The 16,780-nt window shown below is 31.4% G+C and overlaps 1 protein-coding gene and 2 long non-coding RNA genes across 25 annotated transcripts; all 3 read right to left on the bottom strand.

Moving 5' to 3' along the window:
• Window positions 1-45: 45 nt before the first annotated feature.
• LOC111920589 (uncharacterized) lies at window positions 46-5,900 on the bottom strand. 9 transcript variants are annotated; one of them, XR_008223577.1, is made up of 9 exons: window positions 5,663-5,900; window positions 5,377-5,488; window positions 4,403-5,225; window positions 2,049-4,152; window positions 1,892-1,954; window positions 1,568-1,671; window positions 1,224-1,361; window positions 946-1,053; window positions 47-803 (listed from the first exon to the last, which is right to left on the bottom strand). It is a non-coding gene; the product is annotated as an uncharacterized LOC111920589 (long non-coding RNA). The 9 variants fall into 9 exon arrangements; XR_008223579.1 differs by having other exon boundaries at window positions 46-306; window positions 700-803; window positions 1,568-4,152; XR_008223576.1 differs by having other exon boundaries at window positions 46-803; window positions 1,568-1,954.
• Window positions 5,901-6,199: 299 nt separating this feature from the next.
• LOC128125981 (uncharacterized) lies at window positions 6,200-7,442 on the bottom strand. Its single transcript, XR_008223581.1, has 5 exons — window positions 7,377-7,442; window positions 6,815-7,143; window positions 6,617-6,705; window positions 6,439-6,515; window positions 6,200-6,361 (listed from the first exon to the last, which is right to left on the bottom strand). It is a non-coding gene; the product is annotated as an uncharacterized LOC128125981 (long non-coding RNA).
• Window positions 7,443-7,567: 125 nt separating this feature from the next.
• LOC128125977 (uncharacterized) lies at window positions 7,568-16,778 on the bottom strand. 15 transcript variants are annotated; one of them, XR_008223480.1, is made up of 16 exons: window positions 16,168-16,723; window positions 15,970-16,058; window positions 15,792-15,868; window positions 15,553-15,714; window positions 15,016-15,402; window positions 14,738-14,841; window positions 13,450-14,590; window positions 12,195-13,354; window positions 11,539-12,099; window positions 10,940-11,327; window positions 10,802-10,844; window positions 9,293-9,580; window positions 8,969-9,072; window positions 8,629-8,762; window positions 8,351-8,458; window positions 7,569-8,208 (listed from the first exon to the last, which is right to left on the bottom strand). XR_008223480.1 is itself a non-coding variant. In XM_052763649.1 (10 exons), exons 3-9 carry the CDS (start codon window positions 11,048-11,050, stop codon window positions 8,445-8,447), a joined length of 600 nt encoding a protein of 199 aa, XP_052619609.1. In that variant the 5' UTR covers window positions 11,051-12,099; window positions 12,195-13,354; window positions 13,450-14,730; the 3' UTR covers window positions 7,574-8,208; window positions 8,351-8,444. The 15 variants fall into 15 exon arrangements, 1 of the variants encoding a protein (XP_052619609.1); XR_008223486.1 differs by having other exon boundaries at window positions 10,940-11,609; window positions 12,057-12,099; XR_008223481.1 differs by having other exon boundaries at window positions 10,940-12,099; window positions 12,195-12,582; window positions 12,794-13,354.
• Between the last annotated feature and the right edge of the window lie 2 nt (window positions 16,779-16,780).

Below are 16,780 nucleotides of genomic sequence, written 5' to 3'. Positions count from 1 at the left end.
GAGGTTGGCCCACCATGGTTTCAGGTGGCAACATCCTGTAAAAAGAGTAAAACATTAGTTTGTGTTCATGAAAATTAAAAAGGCACAAACAACCTACAATTATAGTATTCCATAACAGAATCCCTAATCTAATAAATAAAAAAATAGGTCACAAGCCCAATAAAAGTGTAAGTTTGGTGAAACGTAGGCACTTCACAGCTCTAGTAAAATTCAGTTAAATTAAAACCAAAAATACCTCAAGTAAATGTGAAATTGGGAAACAAATGGTTGAATCAAACTGGCAAAAAGAAACCCTGTCAAATTCCACTGTGAAAAGTGGAAAACCAGTCATTAAATATAAATAGCATAGACACCTGGGAAATTAATATAAATTAAGGAGTTAAAAATGATGTAATAAGATGAGAATATTTAATTATTAGTTAACAAGTTCAGAACAGAACATGATGCTGTGTCACCTGTTCCATCCAAGAATCATAGAGTTTTGGTGACATTCTATTCCCCGTTTAACCAACCAACCGGTAAGTTTTGGTGAGGTTACATGGCATGGCATGTATTTGACACGTCATCAAAGGTAAATATAATAAAGGTCATAGAATTGTCAAATGCATAGACCCCATGTCACCAATAACTTACCAGTTAAAACAGTCAACAAGCGACTCAGGTGGATTCTAGGCAGCAATTAGGAGCAAGATCAATGACCTTGAATAAAATGTGAATGACATTGTGAAGAGCTGACAATAATACTCTTGCATCACTCATCTTCAGTGCTTCAACAAGGGAGATAAAAGATTATGTTGATGCCCCTGTGTTGATACAATAGTTAAAACCATAGCTGTGATTATAAATGGATAAAACTTGTACAGTTAAATAAATATATTAATAGCTTTTGTTTTTATAAGTCTAATAATATTAGCACTTATCAGACGATTAAAGGCAAATAGCTACCTTTTGGACAGAAGCTTCTCAATTGATGCAGATCCCAATAACAAGTTGCATGGCATGTTTAAGGGATTCACTTGCATTATTCAAACCAGAGTATTCAGAGTTTCTTATCTGAAAAATTAAAAAATAACACAATCAATCACACATGAACAAAACAGAAAATGTTTAACAATGAACTTTGCTAGTAATATAAGACAGATTTCAAGCTAGTATGGATATCGTTCTCATCAGAATTTGAAGGATTCAAAAAAAAAGAACTAACTGAATAAGAAGAATGACACCTTTAAAACAAGTGACATTGTTGCTAGTGAAACACTCTTCTGGACAATATATATATATATATATATATATATATATATATATATATATATATATATATCTTTAATACCCTTGCCTTATCCATTACCATTGGAAGCATCCTGCAAAAGTAAAGGATCAATAAGTTTTTCAGAAAATAAAAAGAGAAAAATAAAAGCACATTCATATCTTCAACAAAAGGATCAGTAGAGAAATGCATGCTGTCCACCAAAATAGAAGGCACCAGAAAATAAAATAGTGAAATAGCTTGAATACTCTAAAAACAAAACCACAACAAATCTGGTATATAATATATGTGGTAATTCACCTTGATTTACAGTATTTTGTTGAGATGAAGCAACAGAAATCAGGGTTTCCTTCAATTTTCCTAACCCTGTCCTTCATGTCCAAATCAAGATTCTTGAACAATATCTAAAAGGGAAAACCAACATGGGAATATGTACAAAATCACAATAGTACATGTGCTACACATACATAGATTCAAACATACTTCAATTGAAAACATAAGAACTGAGATTTGGCATTGCATGAATTTCAGCAACTAATCCAAGAATCCCCATAGTCCAAGGATTAGGTGGTTGATATCATATATCCCACCTAAGTCAAGAAGATGAAAAAAAACAAAATATACCTCTGTAATTAGCAATAAACGCTCTTCAGAACCTATCTGTATGAGCTCGGAACTTAGAAGAACCTGTTGCATTCCCACATAACAAAATAAAACCAACAAGGTTCAAAAATACATCAAGATTGTGAAACTGGGAAACAAATAGTGGACTCAGACTAACCCTACGTCTACTATGACCATCGCCTGTGAGAGGCGTCGATTTGGGTGAAAGCAGACATGTCGAAGAAAAAAAGGGATGAAAATCACTCGTTATTTCTCTGCTTTGCTTCAAGATTCTGGACGTTCAATTCTCAAAAAGGGGATGAAATTTCTCATTTCTCTGCTTTGCATAGATGAGAAATGAGAAATTTCATGTTTCAAAGATGTTACATAAAGAAAGAGTTAAAATATAATGATAAAAATGGATAATTTTTGAGAATTGAATGTTAAATGAAAGTTTTTTATAGTAGATTGCTTTAATTGTAATGTTTTTTCAAAGTAAAATGCATACATGAGAAAAAGTTTAGGTACAATGCTTAAAACGAGATATTTTTGAAAATCGGGTGTCAAATGAATGTTTTTGAAAATAAAATACTTTGATTGTAAGTTTTTCCAAATTAAAATGCATAGATGAGAAATGAGAAGTTTGTTGTTTCAAAGATGTTACATAAGGAAAAGTTAAAGTAAAATGATAAAAATTGGATGATTCATGAAAAATGAATGTGAAATGGAAATTTTTGAAAGTACAATGCTTTAATTATAAGTTTTTTTCAACGTATATGCATAGATGAGAAAAAGCTAAAGTACAATGCTAAAAATGGGTGATTTTAGAAAATTGAATGTAAAATGGAAAATTTTGAAAATTTTGATTGAAACTTTTTTCAAAGTAAAATGCATAGATGAGAAATGAGAAGTTTGATGTTTCGATGATGTTACATTAAGAAAAAGTACAATGCTAAAAATGTGATTATTTTAAAAAACTCAATGTAAAATGGAAAGTTTTTGAAAGTAGAATGTTTTAACTGTAAGATTTTTCAAAGTAAAATACATAGATGAGAAAAAAAAAGGTTTGATGTTTCAATGATGTTATAGAAAAGAAAGTTAAAGTACAATCCTAAAATGGGATGATTTTTGAAAGTTGAATGTAAAATGGGAAGCTTTTGAAAGTAGAATGCTTTATGTCTAATTTTTTTCAAAGGAAAACACATAGATGAGAAAAAAGAAGTTTGATGTTTTAATTATGTTACAGAAAGAAAAGTTAAACTACAATGCTAAAAATAGAATGGTTTTTGAAAATTCAATGTAAAATGGAAGTTTTTAAAAAAAGAATGCTTGAATTGCAAGTTTTTTCAATGTAAATGCATAGATGAGAAAAAAAAAATAAGAGTGATGTTTCAATGATGTTACACAAAGAAAAAGGTAAAGTACAATGTTAAAAATGTGATGATTTTTTTAAATTCAATGTAAAATAGAAATTTTTGAAAGTAAAATGCTTTATTTGGAATTTTTTGAAAGTAAAATGCATAGATGAGAAAAGAGAATTTGATGTTTTAATGATGTTACAAAAAGAAAAGTTAAAGTACAATGCTAAAAAAAGGGATGATTTTGAAAGTAGAATTTGGTGGACAACAGAATGCTTTAATTGGAAATTTTTTAAAAAGTAAAATGCATAGATGAGAAAAGTAAAGTTTGATGTTTCAGTGGTGTTATAGAAAGAAAAGTAAAAGTAGAACACTAAATAAAAATGGGATGATTTTTGAAAATTCAATGCAAAATGGATGATTTTTATTGAAAGTAGAATGCTTTAAAGGGAAGTTGTTTCAAAGTAAAATGCATAGATGAGAAAAAGAGAAGTCTGATGTTTCATTGATGTTAGATAAAGAAAAGTGAAAGTAGGATGCTAAAAATAGGAGGATTTATGAAAACTCAATGCAAAATGGATGTTTTTGAATGCACAATGAGTTAATGGGAAGTTTTTTCAAAGTAAAATTAAAGCACAATGCTAATTGTAAAAGACAAAGAGAAGCAGGACATGACTGAATTTATGACACACAGCAAAATATAGAGTGGTTTAGTGGTGGAACATACCTGGAGTATGAATTATGAAATGAAAGTACTTTCCTATTTCTGGAGTATCACACAATTGTATCTTATAATGTCAATGAAAAATTTGAAATTGAAAAAGAATAACAGCAGTAGGAGATGACATACCTTGGACTAAATATGAATATTATTTGGTAAAAGAAATTTTCTTCTGTCTTTCCCATAACATGTGATGACAGCTCCTACAAACACATACCACAAAACATAACTCATAAGCCATACATAATCAATATAATGGGTAAAGTTTTTTAAATTAAATTAAAATGTTGCAATAAATAAGAGTTCTGGAAGCATAACTTTAACAAGGGAAAAACTGAAAACACAATGCAATAGTGCAATCTTTTTTCTTGAATATAAAACTAACAGGTCTTATCAAAATTGCTTTCTATATATTTGGATAAATATTGATGTAATTGGTTTCAAGAAATTAACCTTTGGAGATGTTGGTTTCCAAATGAGGTTAGGTTTAAAGGGGCCCACAATGGTTTCAGGTGGCAACATCCTGTAAAAAGAGTAAAATATTAGTTTGCGTTCATGAAAATTGAAAAGGCAGAAACAACCTACAATTATAGTATTCCATAACAGAATCCCTAATCTAATAAATAAAAAAATAGGTCACAAGCCCAATAAAAGTGTAAGTTTAATGCAACAAAGGAACTTCCCACCTCTAGTAATTTGGTTAACAGATTAAAACCAAAAGGATTCAAAAATACCTCAAGATTCTGAAATTGAGAAACAAATGGTGGAATAAAACTGGCAAAGAGAAACCATCTGTCCACTTCCGCTGTGAAAAGTGGAAAACCAGTCATTAAATGGCATAGACACCTGGTTTTACAAGAATGAAATTAATAATGATTAGATTGATAAATTAAGGAGTTAAAAATGATGTAATAAGATGAGAATAATTAATTATTAGGAAACAGGTTTAGAACAGAGCAGAACAGGATGCTGTGTCACCTGTTCCATCCAAGAATCATAGAGTTTTGGTTCCACTGAAAAAATGTTCTATTCCCAATTTAACCACCGGTAAGTTTTGGTGAGGTGACATGGCATGTAATTGACACGTCATCAAATGCATACCAACTAGACACCTTGTCGCCAATAACTTACCAGTTAAACCGGTCAACAAGCGACTCAGGTGGATTCTAGCAATTGGATAAAATCTAAATGACATTGTGAAGAGCAGACAACAATACTCTTGTATCACTCATCTTCAGTGCTTCAACAAGAGAGATAAAAGATTAAATTGTTGCCCCTGTGCATCATATCATATAATAGTTAAAACCATAGATGTGATTATAAATGGAAAAACTTGTACAGTTAAATAAAAATATTCACAGCTTTTGTTTTTGGAAGTCTAATAATATTAGCACTTATCAGACGATTATAAGCAAATAAATAGCTACCTTTTGGACAGAATCTTCTCCATTGATGCACATCCCAATAGCACGTTGCATGGCATGTTTAAGGGATTCACTTGCATTATTCAAACCATGGTATTCAGAGTTTCTTAATTATCTGAAAAATGAAAAAAAAAAAAATACACAATCAATCACACATGAACAAAACAGAAAATGTTTAACAATGAACCTTGCTAGTAATATAAGACAGATTTCAAGCTAGTATGGATATACTTCTCATCAGAATTTTTTGGAGGATTAAAAAAAAAATAGAACTGAATGAGAATGACACCTTTAAAACAAGTGCCATTGTTGCTTGAAACACTCTTCTGGACAATATTTATAGTAGAAACTATATATCTTTAATACCCTTGCCTTATCCATTACCATTGGAAGCACCCTGCAAAAGTAAAGGATCAATAAGTTTTTCAGCAAACAGTTTTTAATTATCTAGTTGGCAGTTGCAATCAAAAGAGAAAAATAAAAAACATATTCATATCTTCAACCAAAGGAACAGTAGGGAAATGGAGTAACTGCCTTCATGTCCAAATCAAGATTCTTGAACAATATCTAAAAAGCATCAGCAAATCAGATAGTGAATACTCTAAAAACAAAAACATATATAGACAACAAACCTGGTATATAATATGTGGTAGTTCACCTTGATTTACAGTTTTTTCTTGAGATGATGCAGGGAAATGAAGTGGAGCAGCATGCAGCATGTTATCCACCAAAATAAAACGCATCAGCAAAACAGATAGTGAAATACTCTCAAAAAAAAAACATCTATACACAACAAATCTGGTATATTATATATGTGGTAATTCACCTTGATTTATAGTATTTTGTTGAGAGATGAAGCAACAGAAATCAGGGTTTCCTTTAATTTTCCTAACCCTGTCCTTCAAAAGAGATGAGATGTTCCAAATCCCAATAGCTTGAGAGTATAATCTGTGAGTACGCTACCTTCTTAACCTTCAGTAGCAGCAGCCTGAATGAAAAACAATAAAGATTTTAAATTTCTATCATGAAAGATTCAAAAAAAAAAAAAATTCAATCTTTTGCTACCTTCATGAAGACATCGATATCTGGATCAGGTTTTATGTTTGCATCTCCCTCTCTTCTCGACAATTCAGCCAACATCTCTATAATTTTTTTTGTACAATTTATGTTACACAAAACTTTATAATCTTCAAAAAGAAGAATGAAATAGAAAATTAGAATAAGGAAATAATCTGAAACTAACCATAACGTGAACCAACTTCTTGGCATCTTGCTGAAAAAGAATAACAGCAGCAGTAAATATAACCAAAATTTCTTCTCTGTCTTCCTGATCTAATAATAAAAAACAGGTCAAACCCAATAAAACTGCAAGTTTAATGAAACATAACAACTTCACACCTCAAGTAGATGTTAAATTAAAACCAACAGGGTTCAAAAATACCTCACGCTTGTAAAATTGAGGAACAGATAGTGGAATCAGACTGGAAAAAACAAACCCTCTGTCCACTATGGCCATCGCCTGTGAGAAGCGTCGATTTGGGTGAAAGCAGAGATATCGAAGAAAAAAGTGGATGAAAATCAATCGTTATGTCTCTGCTTTGCTTCAAGATTCTGGACATTTGGTTTGCTGAGATCAAACGAAAGAATATTTCAAGTGTTCGCTTCAGAGGGGTTGGGGCGTATAAGTTGATATTTGGGGTGAGAGGATCCGGTTTCAAGAAAACTTCTTCTCTGTCTTTCCAATAAAAATAAAACATGTGATGACAGCTTCTACAAACACATACCACAAAACATAATCAATGTAATGGGTAAACTTTTTTAAACTAAATTAAAATGTTGCAATAAATAAGAGTTCTGGAAGCATAACTTTAACAAAGGGGAAAACTGAAAACACAATGCAATAGTGCAATCTTTTTTCTTGAATATAAAACTAACAGGTCTTATCAAAATTGCTTTCTATATATTTGGATAAATATTGATGTAATTGGTTTCAAGAAATTAACCTTTGGAGATGTTGGTTTCCAGATGAGGTTGGCCCACCATGGTTTCAGGTGGCAACATCCTGTAAAAAGAGTAAAACATTAGTTTGTGTTCATGAAAATTAAAAAGGCACAAACAACCTACAATTATAGTATTCCATAACAGAATCCCTAATCTAATAAAAAAAAAAAAAAAATAGGTCACAAGCCCAATAAAAGTGTAAGTTTAATGAAACGTAGGCACTTCACAGCTCTAGTAAAATTCAGTTAAATTAAAACCAAAAATACCTCAAGTAAATGTGAAATTGGGAAACAAATGGTTGAATCAAACTGGCAAAAAGAAACCCTGTCAAATTCCACTGTGAAAAGTGGAAAACCAGTCATTAAATATAAATAGCATAGACACCTGGGAAATTAATATAAATTAAGGAGTTAAAAATGATGTAATAAGATGAGAATATTTAATTATTAGTTAACAAGTTCAGAACAGAACATGATGCTGTGTCACCTGTTCCATCCAAGAATCATAGAGTTTTGGTGACATTCTATTCCCCGTTTAACCAACCAACCGGTAAGTTTTGGTGAGGTTACATGGCATGGCATGTATTTGACACGTCATCAAAGGTAAATATAATAAAGGTCATAGAATTGTCAAATGCATAGACCCCATGTCACCAATAACTTACCAGTTAAAACAGTCAACAAGCGACTCAGGTGGATTCTAGGCAGCAATTAGGAGCAAGATCAATGACCTTGAATAAAATGTGAATGACATTGTGAAGAGCTGACAATAATACTCTTGCATCACTCATCTTCAGTGCTTCAACAAGGGAGATAAAAGATTATGTTGATGCCCCTGTGTTGATACAATAGTTAAAACCATAGCTGTGATTATAAATGGATAAAACTTGTACAGTTAAATAAATATATTAATAGCTTTTGTTTTTATAAGTCTAATAATATTAGCACTTATCAGACGATTAAAGGCAAATAGCTACCTTTTGGACAGAAGCTTCTCAATTGATGCAGATCCCAATAACAAGTTGCATGGCATGTTTAAGGGATTCACTTGCATTATTCAAACCAGAGTATTCAGAGTTTCTTATCTGAAAAATTAAAAAATAACACAATCAATCACACATGAACAAAACAGAAAATGTTTAACAATGAACTTTGCTAGTAATATAAGACAGATTTCAAGCTAGTATGGATATCGTTCTCATCAGAATTTGAAGGATTCAAAAAAAAAGAACTAACTGAATAAGAAGAATGACACCTTTAAAACAAGTGACATTGTTGCTAGTGAAACACTCTTCTGGACAATATATATATATATATATATATATATATATATATATATATATATATATCTTTAATACCCTTGCCTTATCCATTACCATTGGAAGCATCCTGCAAAAGTAAAGGATCAATAAGTTTTTCAGAAAATAAAAAGAGAAAAATAAAAGCACATTCATATCTTCAACAAAAGGATCAGTAGAGAAATGCATGCTGTCCACCAAAATAGAAGGCACCAGAAAATAAAATAGTGAAATAGCTTGAATACTCTAAAAACAAAACCACAACAAATCTGGTATATAATATATGTGGTAATTCACCTTGATTTACAGTATTTTGTTGAGATGAAGCAACAGAAATCAGGGTTTCCTTCAATTTTCCTAACCCTGTCCTTCATGTCCAAATCAAGATTCTTGAACAATATCTAAAAGGGAAAACCAACATGGGAATATGTACAAAATCACAATAGTACATGTGCTACACATACATAGATTCAAACATACTTCAATTGAAAACATAAGAACTGAGATTTGGCATTGCATGAATTTCAGCAACTAATCCAAGAATCCCCATAGTCCAAGGATTAGGTGGTTGATATCATATATCCCACCTAAGTCAAGAAGATGAAAAGAAACAAAATATACCTCTGTAATTAGCAATAAACGCTCTTCAGAACCTATCTGTATGAGCTCGGAACTTAGAAGAACCTGTTGCATTCCCACATAACAAAATAAAACCAACAAGGTTCAAAAATACATCAAGATTGTGAAACTGGGAAACAAATAGTGGACTCAGACTAACCCTACGTCCACTATGACCATCGCCTGTGAGAGGCGTCGATTTGGGTGAAAGCAGACATGTCGAAGAAAAAAGGGGATGAAAATCACTCGTTATTTCTCTGCTTTGCTTCAAGATTCTGGACGTTCGATTAGCTGAGATCAAACCAAAGAATATTTCAAGAGTTCTCTTCAGTGGGGTTGGAGCGTATAAGTTGATATTTGGGGTGAGAGGCTTCGATTTCAAGAAAAAAAAAGAAGGCGGAAGAGGAGAAGTTAAGTGACGCCTTGTTTCAAAAAGGGAAAAGAAGAAAGAAGCAGCAGGCTAGCTGGGCGTAAGATAAGTACAATGCTAAAAATGGGCTGATTTTTGAATTCATGTAAAATGCATGTTTTTAGAGTAGGATTCTTTAATTGGAAGTTTTTTTCAAGGTAAAATGCATAGATTAATAAAAACTGTGATGTTTCAATGATGTTATAGAAAGAAAAGTTAAAGTACAATGCTAAAAATGGGATGATATTTTGAAAAGTCAACATAAAATGGACTTTAATGAATGTAGAATGCTTTAATTAGAAGATTTTTAAAGTGAAATGCATCGATGAGTAAAAGAGAAGTCTGATGCTTCAATGATGTTACAGAAAAAAAAAAAGTGAAAGTCCAATGCTAAAAATAGGATGGTTATTGAAAATTCATTGTAAAATGGATGTTTTTGAAAGTAAAATGCTTGAATTGCAAGTTTTTTCAAAGTAAAATGCATAGATGAGAAAAAAATAAGAATGATGTTTTAATTATGTTACAGATAGAAAAGTTCTAGTACAATGCTAAAGATAGAATGGTTTTTGAAAATACAATGTAAAATGAAAGATTTTGAAAATAAAAAGCTTGAATTGCAATTTTTTTCAATGTAAAATGCATAGATAAGAAAAGTGAAGTTTGATATTTTAATGATGTTACAAAAAGAAAAGTTTAAGTACAATGCTAAAAATGGGATGATTATGCTATAACTGGATTTTTTTTTTCAAAATAAAATGCATAGATGAAAAAAGTGAAGTTTCAATGATGTTAAACAAAGAAAAAGTGAAAGTGCAATGCTGAAAATGGAATGATTTTTGAAAAATCAACGTAAAATGGAAGTTTTGGAATGCTTTAATCGGATTTTTTTTTCAAAAATAAAATGCATTGATGAACATTCAATGCAAAACGGATGTTTTTTGAATGTACAATGATTTAATGGGAAGTTTTTTCAAAATAAAATTAAAGCACCATGCTAATTGTAAAAGAATAAGAGGAGCAGGACATGAACATGAACATGACATACCCAACACTGAATTTATGACACACAACAAAATATAGAGTGGTTTAGTGGTAAAACATACCTGGAGTATGAAATGAAAGCAATTTGCTATTTCTGGATCCCCACTATGAAAGTGGAAATATACACATGTTTAGTATCACAGAACTGGTAAAAGAAAATTGAAATTGAAAAAGAATAACAGCATCAGGAAATGACATACCTTGGACTTGATATGAATATAATTCGTAAAAGAAAATTTCTTCTGTCTTTCCCATAACATGTGATGACAGCTCATACAAACACATACCACAAAACATAAGTCAAAAGCCATACATAATCAATGTAATGGGTAAACTTTTCTAAATTAAAATGCTGTAATAAATAAGAGTTCTGAAAGCATAACTTTAATAAGGGAAAAACTGAAAACACAATGCAATAGTGCAATCTTTTTTCTTGAATATAAAACTAACAAGTCTTATCAAAATTGCTTTCTATATATTTGGATAAATATTGATATAATTGGTTTCAGGAAATTAACCTTTGGAGATGTTGGTTTCCAGATGAGGTTGGGTTTGAAGGGGCCCACCATGGTTTCAGGTGGCAACATCCTGTAAAAAGAGTAAAACATTAGTTTGTGTTCATGAAAATTAAAAAGGCACAAACAACCTACAATTATAGTATTCCATAACAGAATCCCTAATCTAATAAAAAAAAAAACAGGTCACAAGCCCAATAAAAGTGTAAGTTTAATGCAACAAAGGAACTTCCCACCTCTAGTAATTTGGTTAACAGATTAAAACCAAAAGGATTCAAAAATACCTCAAGATTCTGAAATTGAGAAACAAATGGTGGAATAAAACTGGCAAAGAGAAACCATCTGTCCACTTCCGCTGTGAAAAGTGGAAAACCAGTCATTAAATGGCATAGACACCTGGTTTTACAAAAATGGGATGATTATGCTATAACTGGATTTTTTTTTTCAAAATAAAATGCATAGATGAAAAAAGTGAAGTTTCAATGATGTTAAACAAAGAAAAAGTGAAAGTGCAATGCTGAAAATGGAATGATTTTTGAAAAATCAACGTAAAATGGAAGTTTTGGAATGCTTTAATCGGATTTTTTTTTCAAAAATAAAATGCATTGATGAACATTCAATGCAAAACGGATGTTTTTTGAATGTACAATGATTTAATGGGAAGTTTTTTCAAAATAAAATTAAAGCACCATGCTAATTGTAAAAGAATAAGAGGAGCAGGACATGAACATGAACATGACATACCCAACACTGAATTTATGACACACAACAAAATATAGAGTGGTTTAGTGGTAAAACATACCTGGAGTATGAAATGAAAGCAATTTGCTATTTCTGGATCCCCACTATGAAAGTGGAAATATACACATGTTTAGTATCACAGAACTGGTAAAAGAAAATTGAAATTGAAAAAGAATAACAGCATCAGGAAATGACATACCTTGGACTTGATATGAATATAATTCGTAAAAGAAAATTTCTTCTGTCTTTCCCATAACATGTGATGACAGCTCATACAAACACATACCACAAAACATAAGTCAAAAGCCATACATAATCAATGTAATGGGTAAACTTTTCTAAATTAAAATGCTGTAATAAATAAGAGTTCTGAAAGCATAACTTTAATAAGGGAAAAACTGAAAACACAATGCAATAGTGCAATCTTTTTTCTTGAATATAAAACTAACAAGTCTTATCAAAATTGCTTTCTATATATTTGGATAAATATTGATATAATTGGTTTCAGGAAATTAACCTTTGGAGATGTTGGTTTCCAGATGAGGTTGGGTTTGAAGGGGCCCACCATGGTTTCAGGTGGCAACATCCTGTAAAAAGAGTAAAACATTAGTTTGTGTTCATGAAAATTAAAAAGGCACAAACAACCTACAATTATAGTATTCCATAACAGAATCCCTAATCTAATAAAAAAAAAAACAGGTCACAAGCCCAATAAAAGTGTAAGTTTAATGCAACAAAGGAACTTCCCACCTCTAGTAATTTGGTTAACAGATTAAAACCAAAAGGATTCAAAAATACCTCAAGATTCTGAAATTGAGAAACAAATGGTGGAATAAAACTGGCAAAGAGAAACCATCTGTCCACTTCCGCTGTGAAAAGTGGAAAACCAGTCATTAAATGGCATAGACACCTGGTTTTACAAAAATGGGATGATTATGCTATAACTGGATTTTTTTTTTCAAAATAAAATGCATAGATGAAAAAAGTGAAGTTTCAATGATGTTAAACAAAGAAAAAGTGAAAGTGCAATGCTGAAAATGGAATGATTTTTGAAAAATCAACGTAAAATGGAAGTTTTGGAATGCTTTAATCGGATTTTTTTTTCAAAAATAAAATGCATTGATGAACATTCAATGCAAAACGGATGTTTTTTGAATGTACAATGATTTAATGGGAAGTTTTTTCAAAATAAAATTAAAGCACCATGCTAATTGTAAAAGAATAAGAGGAGCAGGACATGAACATGAACATGACATACCCAACACTGAATTTATGACACACAACAAAATATAGAGTGGTTTAGTGGTAAAACATACCTGGAGTATGAAATGAAAGCAATTTGCTATTTCTGGATCCCCACTATGAAAGTGGAAATATACACATGTTTAGTATCACAGAACTGGTAAAAGAAAATTGAAATTGAAAAAGAATAACAGCATCAGGAAATGACATACCTTGGACTTGATATGAATATAATTCGTAAAAGAAAATTTCTTCTGTCTTTCCCATAACATGTGATGACAGCTCATACAAACACATACCACAAAACATAAGTCAAAAGCCATACATAATCAATGTAATGGGTAAACTTTTCTAAATTAAAATGCTGTAATAAATAAGAGTTCTGAAAGCATAACTTTAATAAGGGAAAAACTGAAAACACAATGCAATAGTGCAATCTTTTTTCTTGAATATAAAACTAACAAGTCTTATCAAAATTGCTTTCTATATATTTGGATAAATATTGATATAATTGGTTTCAGGAAATTAACCTTTGGAGATGTTGGTTTCCAGATGAGGTTGGGTTTGAAGGGGCCCACCATGGTTTCAGGTGGCAACATCCTGTAAAAAGAGTAAAACATTAGTTTGTGTTCATGAAAATTAAAAAGGCACAAACAACCTACAATTATAGTATTCCATAACAGAATCCCTAATCTAATAAAAAAAAAAACAGGTCACAAGCCCAATAAAAGTGTAAGTTTAATGCAACAAAGGAACTTCCCACCTCTAGTAATTTGGTTAACAGATTAAAACCAAAAGGATTCAAAAATACCTCAAGATTCTGAAATTGAGAAACAAATGGTGGAATAAAACTGGCAAAGAGAAACCATCTGTCCACTTCCGCTGTGAAAAGTGGAAAACCAGTCATTAAATGGCATAGACACCTGGTTTTACAAGAATGAAATTAATAATGATTAGATTGATAAATTAAGGAGTTAAAAATGATGTAATAAGATGAGAATAATTAATTATTAGGAAACAGGTTTAGAACAGAGCAGAACAGGATGCTGTGTCACCTGTTCCATCCAAGAATCATAGAGTTTTGGTTCCACTGAAAAAATGTTCTATTCCCAATTTAACCACCGGTAAGTTTTGGTGAGGTGACATGGCATGTAATTGACACGTCATCAAATGCATACCAACTAGACACCTTGTCGCCAATAACTTACCAGTTAAACCGGTCAACAAGCGACTCAGGTGGATTCTAGCAATTGGATAAAATCTAAATGACATTGTGAAGAGCAGACAACAATACTCTTGTATCACTCATCTTCAGTGCTTCAACAAGAGAGATAAAAGATTAAATTGTTGCCCCTGTGCATCATATCATATAATAGTTAAAACCATAGATGTGATTATAAATGGAAAAACTTGTACAGTTAAATAAATATATTCACAGCTTTTGTTTTTAGAAGTCTACTAATATTAGCACTTATCAGACGATTATAAGCAAATAACTACCTTTTGGACAGAAGCTTCTCAATTGATGCACATCCCAATAGCACGTTGCATGGCATGTTTAAGGGATTCACTTGCATTATTCAAACCATGGTATTCATAATTATCTGAAAAATGAAAAAAAAAAAAATACACAATCAATCACACATGAACAAAACAGAAAATGTTTAACAATGAACCTTGCTAGTAATATAAGACAGATTTCAAGCTAGTATGGATATACTTCTCATCAGAATTTTTTGGAGGATTAAAAAAAAAATAGAACTGAATGAGAATGACACCTTTAAAACAAGTGCCATTGTTGCTTGAAACACTCTTCTGGACAATATTTATAGTAGAAACTATATATCTTTAATACCCTTGCCTTATCCATTACCATTGGAAGCACCCTGCAAAAGTAAAGGATCAATAAGTTTTTCAGCAAACAGTTTTTAATTATCTAGTTGGCAGTTGCAATCAAAAGAGAAAAATAAAAAACATATTCATATCTTCAACCAAAGGAACAGCAGGGAAATGGAGTAACTGCCTTCATGTCCAAATCAAGATTCTTGAACAATATCTAAAAAGCATCAGCAAATCAGATAGTGAATACTCTAAAAACAAAAACATATATAGACAACAAACCTGGTATATAATATGTGGTAGTTCACCTTGATTTACAGTTTTTTCTTGAGATGATGCAGGGAAATGAAGTGGAGCAGCATGCAGCATGTTATCCACCAAAATAAAACGCATCAGCAAAACAGATAGTGAAATACTCTCAAAAAAAAAACATCTATACACAACAAATCTGGTATATTATATATGTGGTAATTCACCTTGATTTATAGTATTTTGTTGAGAGATGAAGCAACAGAAATCAGGGTTTCCTTTAATTTTCCTAACCCTGTCCTTCAAAAGAGATGAGATGTTCCAAATCCCAATAGCTTGAGAGTATAATCTGTGAGTACGCTACCTTCTTAACCTTCAGTAGCAGCAGCCTGAATGAAAAACAATAAAGATTTTAAATTTCTATCATGAAAGATTCAAAAAAAAAAAAAATTCAATCTTTTGCTACCTTCATGAAGACATCGATATCTGGATCAGGTTTTATGTTTGCATCTCCCTCTCTTCTCGACAATTCAGCCAACATCTCTATAATTTTTTTTGTACAATTTATGTTACACAAAACTTTATAATCTTCAAAAAGAAGAATGAAATAGAAAATTAGAATAAGGAAATAATCTGAAACTAACCATAACGTGAACCAACTTCTTGGCATCTTGCTGAAAAAGAATAACAGCAGCAGTAAATATAACCAAAATTTCTTCTCTGTCTTCCTGATCTAATAATAAAAAACAGGTCAAACCCAATAAAACTGCAAGTTTAATGAAACATAACAACTTCACACCTCAAGTAGATGTTAAATTAAAACCAACAGGGTTCAAAAATACCTCACGCTTGTAAAATTGAGGAACAGATAGTGGAATCAGACTGGAAAAAACAAACCCTCTGTCCACTATGGCCATCGCCTGTGAGAAGCGTCGATTTGGGTGAAAGCAGAGATATCGAAGAAAAAAGTGGATGAAAATCAATCGTTATGTCTCTGCTTTGCTTCAAGATTCTGGACATTTGGTTTGCTGAGATCAAACGAAAGAATATTTCAAGTGTTCGCTTCAGAGGGGTTGGGGCGTATAAGTTGATATTTGGGGTGAGAGGATCCGGTTTCAAGAAAACTTCTTCTCTGTCTTTCCAATAAAAATAAAACATGTGATGACAGCTTCTACAAACACATACCACAAAACATAATCAATGTAATGGGTAAACTTTTTTAAACTAAATTAAAATGTTGCAATAAATAAGAGTTCTGGAAGCATAACTTTAACAAAGGGGAAAACTGAAAACACAATGCAATAGTGCAATCTTTTTTCTTGAATATAAAACTAACAGGTCTTATCAAAATTGCTTTCTATATATTTGGATAAATATTGATGTAATTGGTTTCAAGAAATTAACCTTTGGAGATGTTGGTTTCCAGATGAGGTTGGCCCACCATGGTTTCAGGTG

This window comes from Lactuca sativa, chromosome 5 (genome assembly GCF_002870075.4).
Source record: "Lactuca sativa cultivar Salinas chromosome 5, Lsat_Salinas_v11, whole genome shotgun sequence".
Classification (NCBI taxonomy): Eukaryota; Viridiplantae; Streptophyta; class Magnoliopsida; order Asterales; family Asteraceae; genus Lactuca; species Lactuca sativa.
The sequence above is the reverse complement of the archived record's forward strand: the minus strand, read 5'-3'. Positions and strand labels throughout refer to the sequence as shown.

Excerpts from the sequence above, each read along its gene's own strand:
- LOC128125977 (XM_052763649.1), bottom strand. The coding sequence starts at position 11,050 with ATGGCTTTTGACTTATGTTTTGTGGTATGTGTTTGTATGAGCTGTCAT. Across the intron at positions 9,073-9,292 it reads GTTTATTGCTAATTACAGAG|ATATTGTTCAAGAATCTTGA; the intron begins GTATATTTTGTT and ends TTTCCCTTTTAG. Across the intron at positions 8,763-8,968 it reads ACAAAATACTGTAAATCAAG|GATGCTTCCAATGGTAATGG; the intron begins GTGAATTACCAC and ends TTACTTTTGCAG.